The 14,540-nt window shown below is 40.6% G+C and overlaps 1 protein-coding gene across 1 annotated transcript in view; it reads left to right on the forward strand.

The window, feature by feature from the left end:
• The first annotated feature begins 5,710 nt into the window (after positions 1 to 5,710).
• UBR1 (ubiquitin protein ligase E3 component n-recognin 1) overlaps positions 5,711 to 14,540 on the forward strand; it is a 68,815-nt gene continuing 59,985 nt past the window's right edge. Inside the window, exons 1-2 of the mRNA XM_087951656.1 lie at positions 5,711 to 5,973; positions 13,767 to 14,023. Coding sequence (XP_087807782.1) covers positions 5,890 to 5,973; positions 13,767 to 14,023 — 341 coding nt within the window. The 5' untranslated portion in view covers positions 5,711 to 5,889. The remainder of the gene's footprint in view (positions 5,974 to 13,766; positions 14,024 to 14,540) is intronic.

Consider the following 14,540-nt stretch of genomic DNA (forward strand, 5'->3'; position numbering starts at 1 on the left):
TTTGTTTAGCAGAGTGATGGCTTTTGGGGGGAAAAACTGTTCTTGTGTCTAGTTGTTCTGATGTGCAGTGCTCTATAGCATCGTTTTGAGGGTAGAAGTTGAAACAATTTATGTCCAGGATGTGAGGTGTCTGTAGATATTTTCACAGCCTCTTTTTGACTCATGCTATATACAGGTCCTCAGTGGAAGGCAGGTTGGTAGTAATTGTTTTTTCTGCAGTTCAAATTATCCATTGAAGTCTGTGTCTGTCTTGTTGGGTTGTAGAACCAAACCAGACAGTTATAGAGGTGCAGATGACAGACTCAATAATTCCTCTGTAGAACTGAATCAGCAGCTCTTTGGGCAGTTTGAGTTTTCTGAGTTGATGCAGGAAAAACATTCTTTGTTGTGTGTTTTTTAATGATGTTTTTGATATTAGGTGTCCATTTTAAGTTCTGAGATATGATAGAACCAGTGGCGGGATGCTACCAGTTCTGCCCAGTTCTATAGAGCTGGTAGCTCTGAAGAACGGCAGACACAGAACCAGTTCTGTGTTTGTTGCTGTTTGGCCCACCCGTCCGCCCAGGCTCTTACCTGTCCTTTATTTCCTGCTTTTTCAACCTCAGCTGCTTTGCGTGACACAATTGAGATTGAAAAAGCAGGAAAAAAGAGGCTTTTCAAATGCTGCACACCCACACACAGTGCTTTTCAGCTGTCTGGGCAGCACAGCCTAAGGTTATTTTACATGCACGTGCAGTGTAACCACCAAAACGGTAGTAATGTCGGTTGAATCCCACCCCTGTATAGAACCTAGAAACTTGAAGGTATCTATTGTTGATATTGTGTTGTCTAGTATTGTAAGAGTTGGTAGTATGGGAGGGTTTCTCCTAAAGTCTACCACCATTTCTATGATTTCAAGTGTATTCAGTTCAAGATTATTCTGGTTGCACCACAAGCTAGTTGTTCAACCTCCCGTCTGTATGCTGATTCATGGTCTCAAGTGAGACCAATTACTGTTGTATCATCTGCAAACTTCAGTATTTTAACAGAGGGATCTTTTGAGATGCAGTTGTTGGTATATAGTGAGAAGAGAAGTGGAGAGAGCACAACAGCCCTGGGGGGGCTCCTGTGCTAATTGTACAGTTATCTGATGTGATTTTGCCTAGCTTCACCTGCTGCTTCCTTTCTGTTAGGAAGCTTATGATCCATTTACAAGTGTGGTACAGCTAGCTGGTTTATGAACCATTTACAAGGTACAGCTAGCTGGTTTAGTTTAGTTAGAAGCATGTCTGAAATGATGGTATTGAATGCTGAACTAAAGTCTATAAAGAGGACCCTTGCGTAGGTCTTTGGAGATTCAAGATGTTGTAGGATGTAGTGCAGAGCCATATTAACAGCAAGAAATAATTATGTGTTTAGATGGTTCTCTTGCAAAAAGTTGTGCCTCACGTTGGGCACGTGATTTTGACCAGAAAAATAGCAGTTGCCTGAATTGATTGGAAAATGTTGAAGAGAGCACCCAGGCAGATAGACAGATTGACTGATCGATTCCTAGATAGTTTTCTTCTAGATGGGAAACATTAAACTTTATGTTGGATTATTCATTAATTTGGGATTAAGGAACAAAACATTGCTTGGATTTAAACTCTGTCTGCCTTAAGGCACTTTTGCAGGATAGGGAACATAATTATTATGTGAACCTAAGTATTGTGGTTTGTAAACCTCGGATAAGTTTAGCAGGTCAGGTGAACCTTATCAGTTACAGAAAAGAAGAAAAAGGAAGAGTGATGAAAATTAAATGGGACTAGGCAGTTCAGGTATCTGTTGCTTTGGGACAGTGCTTTTGTCTTTCAATTTCTTACCTTTATTAATAGAATTTTATGAGTGTCCATACATTGTTTACAGTCATCCTGTTTCTCATGAATTTATAACCTTACGTTTTCCATACTTTTCTTCAGAGAAGAAAAAAAGCTTAACTAATATGCATATGCTATTTTAGTTACTTTGTGTCATAGACTACTTTGTACTTATTTTAAAGTTTCATACCCAACCAGAAAGACACTAAAGTTATAAAAGGAACAATAGGAATAAATCAAAATTATAAAAAGTACAGTAATAATCTGCTTTCAAGAAATAAACACCTACAACTGAAGAATGGAATGGAATGGAATGGAATGGAATGGAATGGAATGGAATGGAATAGAATAGAATAGAATAGAATAGAATAGAATAGAATAGAATAGAATAGAATAGAATAGAATAGAATAATTTATTGGCCAAGTGTGATTGGACATACAAGGAATTTGTGTTTGGTGCATATGCTCTCAGTGTACGTAAAAAAGATAGAATTAAACTGTCTTAAAAACTTCTAAAAACCTACAATATGAGAGAAAGCATTTTGGACCTCTGGAAGTAACAAATGTCAATTTGTGAGGACCGCTGCAGAGAAGGCTAGTCTCCTTGTCCACGTCCACTTCAAATAGAGAAAAACCACTTAACAGGTCCTTCTGGGATCAGCTGTAGCTTCTGGATCACCTCCCAAGACTGCCCTGCATAAAATGGTTTACAACAGGGGTGTCAAACTTGTCACATGATATTGCAGGACTTTCCCCCCCTTTGCTAAACCGGGTGGGGGCAGGGCCAGCACGTGATGCATCCGTCATCTGACCTGTGGGCCGTGAGTTTGACACCTCTGCTTTACAGTAATTCTGCATGAGTTATTATTGAACTATCCTGGCCCAAGACAGTATAATTAACTTAGGCAAAGCTGAGCAAATATCCACCAGGCCAGTCTCCATTCACCTTTTAAACAGTAACCGTGAATCTAGGACAGTGGTGGGATTCAATTTTTTTTACTACCAGTTCTGTGGGCATGGCTTGGTGGGCATGGCAGGGGAAGGATACTGTAAAATCTCCAGTCAGAGGTTGTATTTGTGGTTCTCCGAACTACTCAAAATTTCCGCTACCGGTTCTCCAGAACTGGTCAGAACCTGCTGAATACCACCTCTGATCTAGGAGGATATCCAGGTTCTACACTAATTCCTTTGCAGGAAGCATTACCTAATTCAGAACAGCTAATGGAATCAATATTCTGGAGCATTTAGTGATGCACAGCAAGTTAATCTTTATTTAATTAATTTGATCTTATTTTGAACTGATAGCCTTAAGACATGGTTTATGCTTTCCAATCTCTGGCTTGACCTGTGACAAATGAGTGTATAGGTAGTTCTCAACTTAGAACATTCATTTAGTGATTGTTTGAAGTCTCAATGGCACTGGAAAAGTGATTTATGCCTGCTTTCACACTTATAACCATTGCAGCATCCCCACAGTTACCTAATCAACATTCAGATGTTTGGCAACTGACTCATATTTATGATGGTTGCAGCGTCCCCAGGAATCATGTGATCACCTTTTGTGACCTTCTGACAATCAAAGCCAGATTCATTTAACAATCATATCACTAACCCAACTGCAATGATTTACTTAACAACTGTGGCAAAAAAAAACATTGTGAAAAGGGGCAATATTCAACAAATGTCTCACTTAGCAACAAAATTTTGGGGCTCAACTGTGGTCATAAGTCTAGGACTAGCTATACTGCTATACTTATCCAACAGGCTCATGTAGATATCAAATAGAATGTTGGAAAACACTAAGCCTGAGATACTGAGCATTGAAAGATCTAAAATACTGTTTCCCCCTAACTACATTAAAAATCCGGAAAGGGACCAACTGCAATACAGGTAGTCCTCGACTTACGACCACAACGGAGCCCAAAATTTCTATTGCTAAGTGCAGCAGTTGTTAAGTGAGTTCTGCCCCATTTTGCAACTTTTCTTGCCACAGTTGTTAAGTCGATCACTGCAGTTGTTAAATAAGTGCCATAGTTGTAAATTGAATCTGGCTTCCCCATTGACTATGTTTGTCAGAAGTTTGCAAATGGCAATCACATGACCCCAGGACACTGCAAGTGCCACAAATATGAATCAATTTTGATCACGTTATCATGGGGATGCTGCAATGATCTCAAATGTGAAAAATTGTCATTTCTTTCCCCAGTCATTGCAAAAAGTTCAGTAAGATACCATAGCTGAGGGTACTGAAAGTCATCAAGGTGGTTCCACTTCCCCCGGCCATGTCCAAACAAGGTCATCTACTCGAATGACCAATCATGTTATTGCCCCATGACTGGACATTAATATGCAGGATTCATTTCTTCTAGGGCTCATATGAGGTAAGTTGAAGAAAGGGGAGATGTTATCAAAATCTCTAGGATCCTAGACGGGCTTCTTCAAGAGCAGGTGTAGAACCATCTCATTTAAAGTACCGTAGATGTCATTACTCCCTTACTCAGAGCAACTTTGACAACTTCACTGACCGAGCAAGCTGCATCCTGATTGGTTACTCAAAAGAACCAGTAGTGGCTTAGACCCAATAGCAGGGGTCCCCAAACTTGGCAACTTTAAGACTTGTGGATTTCAACTCCTTGTAGTCCACAAGTCTTAAAGTTGCCAAGTTTGGAGACCTCTGCCCAATAGCATAGGTCTAAGCCACAAGTCGGGTGGCAGAGTTCATGTTGTATAGAGAACCCTTTTTCATTTTCTCTAGCAGAAGTTGAAAAGCCTCACTCAGTGTATTAGAATATGTCATGTGTCCACTTCCAAAAAAAAGCCTAAATAATCACCCAGCAAGGCAGTGGATGTTGCTCAAGTAGTGCTCAACAATCCAGGGCATTGGGTTTATGGCAGCTGCATTAATGTATGGGCTTCCTTCTATAAGAACCTTTCTAGCACTCTCTTGGATAAGTATATTGTCCAAACCTGAAAGTGCTATTTTGATTTGCACAAACTGGCTTTGAATCCAAGACCTGGCGTGGGTTAACTCTAGTGTTGTGTGTATATAACTTAGAGCAGGGGGCACTCAACACATACAAATATTCATTCTTTCTGTAAATGATATTTTTTCAACAGTCAGTAGTACAGTACTTTGCATTTTTTCAACCTTGCTCCATTCTGTAGACATTTGGTCCATATTACAATCCTAACTTTCATGTCTTCTTTGTTGACAATGGTGGCAATACATTTCTAAAAACAAAAAGTAATTTTTTTCCAGGATCAAATCAACAAGGAACTTAACTCTGGGGATATGGAACATAAATCTTTCCCTCATAGTACCACCTCGCTTTTTGCCTCTGAGCTACAAAGAGTGAAAAGGGTGAATACCTGTTTTTTCATGTTAGGGGGCTATTTTCATCAGAGAAATGGTGCTAGGTGGAAAGAAAGTGCGTGCATTACATGTCTGTGCAAGTCAATGGAAGAAGACTTTTATGAATATAAACGTTTATTTAGCAAACATTCAGTCTACAAGCAAGAACTTCACATCTAAAGATCCTGCAGATAATTAGGTGTGTGGCAGAAGAGAAATGTGGACCCTCAAAAGACCAATACTGCCTAAAGAAAGGTTTGGAAATTCAGTTTTATCTTGCAAATCGATTTATTCTGTGCAGCAAATTTCAAAATCAAACACCATGTCTCACAGACAGAAAATATATCAGTTCTCTCCCACTTCTGAAGAAATCTGCCCCTATAGCAGCAGTTGTTACGTGGTTCGGTGGAGGGGCTTCCCCAGCTGCCTTCTTAGAGGCTTTACTCCATATTTGTTGGAGAAGCAGCCGCCGAGGTTTTCCGGTCAGCAAGCGACGCTCGACTCGGCAAGTGCTCTCTTGAGCATGCGCCAGAAAGCCGAGCATGCGCAATATTGCTGAGGAACCTCTTCTCTTGGGGTTTGGAGTCGGGCATCGGGTCAGGTTTTCCCGAGACCTGGTCTTTCCCAGGCCTTTCCCACGCAGCTGATTTCCGGTTGGCCCTGCGGTAGGACTCAAGACTGCCGAGCCCCGCTTCTCCTAAGATGGCGGATGAAGGCGACGGCGCGGAAAGGATGGCTGGAACGGGCGGCGCGGCTGCCCCCGTGAACCCCTCGGAGCTGGCTGGGGTGAGATTCCGATTCCGCTCCCGCCCGGGGGTTCATCCCTTTTGCGTTTGGTCGACAGCCGCGGCGACGTTGCCTTCCTTAAAGAGTCCAAGCAGCAGCTGTGCTAGATAAATGGACCCTAACCCAGAAATGCCCGGGCTCCCATGCTTTTATTAGCCCGCGTTGTTCTGCTCCTTATGTCTTGCTAGGAAGGGGGTCTTTCCCTAGTTCCCGCTTCTGTTGCCTGCGGTCCCCCCCACCCAAAAGGTTCATCTCTGGGTTTCTTCTTGTCAAATGGGACTGCACCGTTGCGCACTACACAGCGCCGTACATACATGCTCGGCAAAGCCCACTTAATTGACAGGATTTTGAGAAGGGTTTTCCTCTATAACTCCAGGAGAGTTAACATTACCGGAGTTGGATTCGGACAGATCCACTTTTGGAATATAAATAGTCGATCTGTACCTCGATAAACATGCAACAAACATTTCCCGAAGTGTTCTGGCATCTGGGCTTTGTTCTCTTAATTCTTAACTTTTTGTCTCTTTTCTATTTCAATTATTAGTTGTTGGTTTTGATCTCTTTACTTTAAAATGTAATAGTTTTTTTAAAAAAATATTGCTTAATGGGCAGTGCTCTTTTATTACCGTGTAGTGCTCGTTTATTAGCACTGCACATTCAGCAATATGTTTATAATAAACCAGTATGGAATGTTTTGCATCTTGAAGATTATTATCATAAAGTAGGGGAGGGGAGATTAGATGAAGCTAAAAAGCAAATTTATTTTCTGCTGGAGTGGATTGTTGTCTAGGCCATAATATTTAAACATCAAAATATTACCCTCAATGCATTCCTCTTGGTATTTATATATATGTATGGTAGTGTTCTTAATCATAAATGACCCTTATATGAGCTTCAGTGACATTATTAATCAAACTTTATGGAAATATTTGTTAAAAATAATGTTTAGCAATTGTATATTTCTTTGTTTAGAGGAAATAGATTCATAAATAAAAACAAGGACTGGAATGGTAAAAGAAACGACAGGGACAATATAATAGGCATGCAATAGTTCAAAAGTATTTAATGTAAATAACTAAGAGCTTGAAGTACAAGTAAAAGTGAAAACGGGGACATCAGAGAAAATACCTAAAATGAATCTTTTGAGTAAATCAACAGTTTTTAACAATGAATGTTAATTAAGTAAACAGGATTTCCAGGCTCAACAATAGTTCACTTTTTGTAATAAAAACAAATTGCATTTCTTTCACTTTGGAAAAATAGCCAAACTTCAGCTGCAGTGAAATAGTGAATGCTGTGTCATGGATTTCAAATGGAGACCAAAAGATACTAGTAGCTTAATAGTGCAGCTTAAGAATTTGAGAGATTTTGTGTAAATTATAGAGAACTTGAGAAGTAATTACTGCTTAGGTGATGTTTTGAAAGGAACTGTAGGTAACCAGGAATGATATTTGTCTACTTGTTGACATTTAATAATTAACCATGTCAAAGCAGCTGTGTAACTGGAAAAGGAAAAGTGAGCAGACAGTTAATATGGGGAAACACACAATACATAGAAAAGAGACAAAAACATTAATGTCTCTTGCATCTGCAGTCCATATATGAAGGGAATAGTAAATACTGCAATGTTTAAAAGTTTGAATTTTGTTTGAATGAGATTTCTCACGTATTTTTTAAACAAACATGGACGTTTCAGTATGTATGCAATATGTGATGAGAACCAGTTTGATGTAGTGGTTAAGGTGCAAGCGTAGAAATTAAGAGACTAAGTTTTAATCCTGCCTTAGGCATGAAAGCTTGCTGGATGACTTTGGGACTTTGGGTCATTCTCTCTCAGTGCAATCCATCTCAAAGATGTATGCAAAAACCTTGAATGACCAAAGCCACTGAGTGGTGGAAGTCCATATCTATGGCCCATCTGCCAAAGATATGTCAAATGGAAGATTTGGAATGTAAAAGGAGTAAACAATATGAATTAATGAAGTTAAAAAGAAAAGTGTGTCTGTAATTTAAAAAAGGGAAAGCATATAATACACGTGAATGAAAGTGATCTGATCTTGTAGAGTTGAGAAATATGTGCAGGGAAGTGAAATTTAATTATGGAAGGAAGGGCTAAATATATGTTAGAAATATAAACTGGTGTTAAGTAATTGTTATGGGTGTCTATTAAGTAGAAATCTATATTTGGTGATAGTTGCAAGAGAAGGCCATTGTATCAGTAGAAGCCAAAGAATACAGTAGGAATGCAGACTGCTGGAGTATCTGCTTAGAAAAGATCCGTTTTTTTAAATATGTGGTTTAAATATCTATTTATATGTATACATGGCATAGGAATGAGTATAATAACAATAGCACTTAAACTTATATACTGTTTCATGGTGGTTTACAGCCCTCTCTAAACAGTTTACAGAGTCAGCATATTGTCCCCAACAATCTGGGTCCTCATTTTACTGACCTTGGAAGGATAGAAGGCTGAGTCAACCTTGAGCCAGTGAGGGGTTGAACTCCTGGCAGTGAGCTGGATTAGCCTGTGATACTGCATTCTGAATTAAACCGCAATACTGCATTCTAACCACTGCATCACCACGGCTCCTAAGCTAGAAAGGATGGGGCTGCCTAGAGTCACCCAAAACAGCGAGATGGGCAGTATGTAAATTAATAAATAAGTAAATAAAGTAAACAATGGAATAGAAATATAATGAGAGGATATGAATGTGGAGAAGACCAATTTTTTGCAGAGCTAAGGGTGGGTCTTAGAAAAAAAGTAAAAAAAAATTAGAGTGAAAGTAGAATGAATGCCAAAAGTGCTGTGTAGAAATATTAGAAGATAGATCAGAGGTCCCAAACTCATGAGGTGCCTATGGCCTTCCAGGTCATTTTCTGTGGCTTACATTTCCTTCACATAGGTAAAGCAACTGTTGAAAACGGGATAGCAGTTTGCCAGTCTCACCAGGCATGACGTAACCTTGCTTAGACTGATGAAAAACAGGTTCTCCTCTGGAGAGAAAAAACAGATGGGCAAGCTGTACTGCTGGCTCTACTTTTCCCCTTTTGCCTGCTCCCATCATCTTCACTACTGCAGCTCCTTACTACAATTTTAGAGTGAGAAGAAATGGCTCAGTGCCTATGGCCATATGCTAAAGTGCTGTGAGAACTCAGGCTGTGCAGCCCATCCCTCAGGATGTTCCATTTAGATTTAGAGCTGTTCTTATCACCTTAAAACAAAGCAGTGAAAAACAATCAGAGGTTGTATTCAACTGGTTCGCACCTACTCGAGCGAACTGGTAGCTGTTATTTGGCGTGGGTCACCAAACCAGTGGCATCCCCAACCTGGTCACCTGGTCGCTCACTTGCGATCGCTCTCCTAGCTTTCCGTTCCCCACATCCTCTTTCTCCCCAGGGGAAAGGAAGGAAGGCATGGATGGTGCAAGTATTGCTTTCCCCACTTTCCCCGTGTGAGTAAAGTGCCTGGAGTGAGAAAGAGTGCGGTCTGACAGAGGGGGTGGGGGTGAATCGAGCCTTGGAGCACTTTTGCAACGTAAAAGAAATGCATTTTGGAAGCAGGTCCTTTAAAAACTTCTCCAAGGATTCCCCATGGACGCTGCAAGTATGGCTTTCCCCTTGTGAGTTAAACTAAGTACTGGAGTGAGAAGGAGTGTGGTCTGACAGAGGGGGTGGGGGAATCCACTCCAGCCTTGGAGAAATTTAAAGGAGCTGCTTCCAAAATGCTTGTCAAGTGCTCTGTCTCTCTGTCTCTCTCTCTCTCTCTCTCTCTCTCTGTGTGTGTGTGTGTGTGTGTATGAGAGAGAGGGAGGGAGAGAGAGAGAGAGAGGGAGAGAGAAAGAAAGAAAGAGGAAGGGAGAGAAAGAAAAAAATAGGAAGAGAGAGCGAGAGATAAAACTCTGTGCTATTATTTTTAATTGTTCCATTATTTATCATGTGTTAATATTTTACACTGTCCCTACACCTAGAGTGATTTTTCTGCCTTTCTTTTGCCCAGGGCTACCACATTTTTTTCAGGGTTTACATGCATTCAATGTCAATAGTCCAGAGCATAAAATACACATGTGTTTAACAAGAGTTGAAAAGGACCTTGGAGGTCTTCTAGTCCAATCCCCAGCTCAGGCAAGAAAACTGAGGATGCCAAACTCTGAGTAGAAATCCTGGGAAAGGTGTCAGAATAATACTTAGAAGGGACCTTGGGGTGAGCCCTATACCATTTCAGAGAAACGGCTGTCCAAGTCTTGTCTTAAAAACTTCCAGTGATTGAGCACCCAGAATTTCTGGAGACAGGCAGTTCCACTGGTTAATTGTTCTCACTCACAGGAAGTTTCTCCTTATTTTTAGGTTGCTTCTCTCTGTTCAGTTTCCATCCATTGCTTCTTGTTTGCATTCTGCTTCTTTGGAAAATACATTATCCCCCTTTCTTTGTGGCAGCCCCTTAAAAGCCTGTTGCCTATCACACTCTTGAGTAAAGCATGTGAGCCATTTCCTCCTTTCAGTGGTCCATGAAAGTACATCTATCGTATGCAGATAATAAAGTCAAAAAAGGTGAACAACATTTTTACAGAGCTATAGATAAGTTGAGGCTGGGTAACTAGGAATGACTGGGAGGGGAGGGGCCAGGTGAGGCACCCCTTGATGTGAGTGAGATTGAGTTGGCCACGCCCACCCAGTCACATGACCACTAAGCCACACCCACAAAATAAGCCACGCCCGCAGAACAGGTAGTAAAAAAATTTGAATTCCACCACTGAAAACAATGGTGTTAATGGGAGCTCGTCAGAATTGCAATGGCACCTTGAATGCAAGTCTAAAGGTAAAAGTTCCCCTCGCACATACATGCTAGTTGTTTCTGGCTCTAGGGGGCAGTGCTCATCTCCATTACAAAGCCGAACAGCCAGCACTGTCCAAAAATGTCTCTGTGGTCATGTGGCTGGCATGACTAAACGACGAAGGCACACGGAACGCTGTTACCTTCCCACCAAAGTGATCCCTATTTTTCTACTTGCATTTTTACATGCTTTTGAACTGCTAGGTTGGCAGAAGCTGGGACAAGTAACGGGAGCTCACTCCGTTACTTGCTGCAAGGGATTCGAACTGCTGAACTGCTGACCTTTCTGATCCACAAGCTCAGTGTCTTAGCCACTGAGCCACCATGTCCCTTGAATGCAAGTGGTACAGTCATTCCTTGCCCTATTCACTCTAGCCCGGAGACTGGTGTTTTACCAGTGGAAAAACTCCATAATTTCTAAACAAAGTTGTTTTGGGTATATAGTGAGCGTGATGTTTTCCTTTTCTCTCTATCAATCACCCAGTTTTTAATTTTATATCTTTGGAGAAGTGCTTGAATTATCATTGAGAAAGGCAAATTGGCATTTAATAAGCAACTCTTAACTAAGCCCTTTTTTTGCAGCTTTTCTTAACATAGCTATCAAGGAAATTACCCAGAAATCTCTATTGTGTTGCACTTGATCAATGAAAACAAGGCCTTCCTGGTTCCTTGTTTGCCACTGTAAATAACTTTTTTATGTTCTATTAACTCATAACAGAATAACAGAGTTGGAAGGGACCTTGGAGGTCTTCCATTCCAACCCCCTACTCAGGCAGGAAACGCTACACCAGCGGTAGCCAACTGGTGGGCAACGGCCCACTGGTGAGCCGTGATAAAATTTTGGTGGGCCGCAGAGAAATCTCACCCCCAGAGCACCCCCCCCCAAGCAATTAATCCAGGCTGCGCAGAAACACAAGGCTGCGCTGCCCACATGGCCCGCGGGAATCCTCCCTGCCCACTTGCCTGCTAAATTGCTATTGTTCCTTTTTCCGACCATCATCTGTTCTGCTGTGCAGGAAAATTTAGATTAGCTAGGAAGCAGGAAATGGTTGGATTTCTTGCTTTCTAGCTAGTCTTTAGATCTTCGGCTCTGCTTTTAAGCACAGCCAAACTTCCCTTAGGACTGAAGGTTCTATTATTCAGTGCAGACTCATGGCAAGCAAATTTGAGAGACTGAACTAACCGATGGCAGATAGTTAGGTCAATGAATGATTCTGTAAGCAACTCAATCTGCCTGCCTGCTTTGCCTGATTTTTGGTAAAAGTTGCTCTTTTTTTCAATAAAAAATTCAATATTTATAATATTTACATACAAGCCATGCCCAGCCAGTCACATGACCACTAAGCCACACCCACAAATTAGGTCACGCCCACAGAACCGGTTAGTGGTCCCTGGGATTTAAAACTATGAGTTTGGTGGTCTCTGAGGTCCAAAAGGTTGGTGACCCCTGCCCTATACCATTTCAGACAAATGGTTGTCCAATCTCTTCTTAAAATTCACAACTTCTGGAGGCAAGTTGTTCCGCTGATTAATTGTTATAAGTATCAGGAAATTTCTCCTTAGTTCTAGATTGGTTCTCTCCTTGATTAGTTTCCATTCATTGCTTCTTGTCCTGCCTATCATGATATATATATAAAATAAATGCAACAGAGTAATATTGTTACCAAAGTAATATTGCAAATATTTCATAAATATATCTTTATTTATAAATTCAGTGCATAGGATTGTAACCCAATTGCTTATTCATGCTACCAAAACAATTTATTGGTAAGAAATCCAAAATTTTTGTGAAGTTATCCAAGAAAGTGTCTTGGATCTTAACAAATGAAATGAGCAAGGATAGTGGAGGTGGAGATCAGATTAATTCAGAGCTCAGTTCTTCTGCCTAATGTTAAATTATAAGCTTAACTTGAAACCCTAAACCTCCATGTATTCTGTTAATTACAACTTGAAAATACCAGATGGCAATTGATTTTTTTCCCTGTATGACAGACTGTATTTATTTAATCAAATGTGAGCCTTCTTTCTGTTAAAAGTAATCTGAAATTGAATTAAGTTTGCAGGAATAACAGCCTTTTCTAAGAAAGTGACTCACAATTTATCAAAGAGAAAATACTATTTTTTCCTGTAAATGCTGTAGAGTAGTTGTGCTTCCTTTCAGATGATTAGGTTCTAGAATTTTATGTTGTTATTCTACAACAATCAAACTAAATGTTGATATTCTCCATTGTGGTGGAGATAGCATCCAGGATTGTGTTGTCAGTCGTTGCTGCTGATTGGACTGAGTCTGTCAGATCTGTGAAGATACTCACCTATTGCTAAGGGTGCCCCAGAAATTGACTCAGTCAAGCATAGGATGCCGTGTTGTTGAGCACTCTTCGAATTTGAACCTTAACTGTTTTAAAAATAGGACAATCCAATCCTATCTATTTGACAGCAGGCTCCCGGTCTACCATCTGAGCGGCTGTCAAAACTCCAATCGCTCGGGGCTTTGGCCCGGAGCGAAGTGAACGGATGAGCTGAGGGCCGATTCCATTGAAGTAAGGAGAAGTTGGGACGGTGTGTCTGAGAACATCTCCACACCCTGGTTGGCTTGGCTTGGGAGGGCTATCGTGTGGTCTCAACGGCTGCCAGAGCCTGTTTGTCCGTGGCGGCGTTTAAAAAGGGCGCGAAGGCAGCTGTCATCGGCAAGGGCATTTTAACATTTTTTTTTCTTTTTGGTTAATGAAAAGCACTGTCAATTGAAAAAGTGAAACTTTATTCTGCTTCACAGTAAATACTGATTTATTTAATACATGTATGTTTAATGGCATATTTCCTTCATTTTTGACTCAAAAGTTCCAAACATTTATAACTCCAAAACATGCATTTTCCCTATTTACATGTAATGTACATCATAATTTTTGATATGTGAAATACTGATGCTGAGGGAGTAAACACTGTGTTCTGTTTTTTGCAGTGGTGGGATGAGAAGCTTGATTTTCATGCTGCCTTTCTTCAACATTTGGCAAAAGTGGTTCCAAACATATATTGTGATGAAATGGACCCTCCATCACAGAAAGAGGAGGAAATGGCCCAAAAAATGATTCTTTATCCTTTGGAGTGGCATTTATTTGGAGAAGATCCAGATACCTGTCTAGAAAAGCTAAGACAGATTGGTACCTCACAGCTATGTGGAAAAGTATTTAAAGGTGGAGAGACAACATATTCCTGCAGGTTTATAGCAATACTCTTACCTCTTAATGTTTCTTTGAATGATGTGATATAATATATAATTGTCAATACAGCTTTGGTGTTATGTATGTTTCTAAAATGCATTTATGTTCGTGTGTGGGTAGCAAAGTATTATGTAAGAAAGTAAGTTTTGTTACCAATGCAAAACAAACCATGTTCTAGAAGTTCTATTGAGCCATTTTGAATTTGTTGCAGTTTATCACTTGAAAACATGGCTCATTTTGGTTGTTTGAAATTTTGTTTGAAACAAAATATGGAAGGATGCAGAGTGATTTTAGGAGATGAGTAGAACAAGGCTGATTCGGGGCTCCCCTTCTCTCCCCTCCTTGACATGGCCTGTACACCAGCTTGAGAACTCCACAATATTCTCTGCTCCCCCTTCTCTCCCTCCCCTCCACAGCCACTTTTGATGTCCCACGATATCCTACTGACCAATGTGCTCTTTGATATTTCCAGCACTTTCCCTTCCTCCCCTCAGCTACCAATAGTCTTATGCGAC

The sequence above is a fragment of the Notechis scutatus genome, chromosome 1 (genome assembly GCF_049901735.1).
Source record: "Notechis scutatus isolate UNSWTSFEM ecotype Mainland chromosome 1, rNotScu1.2, whole genome shotgun sequence".
Taxonomy (NCBI): Eukaryota; Metazoa; Chordata; class Lepidosauria; order Squamata; family Elapidae; genus Notechis; species Notechis scutatus.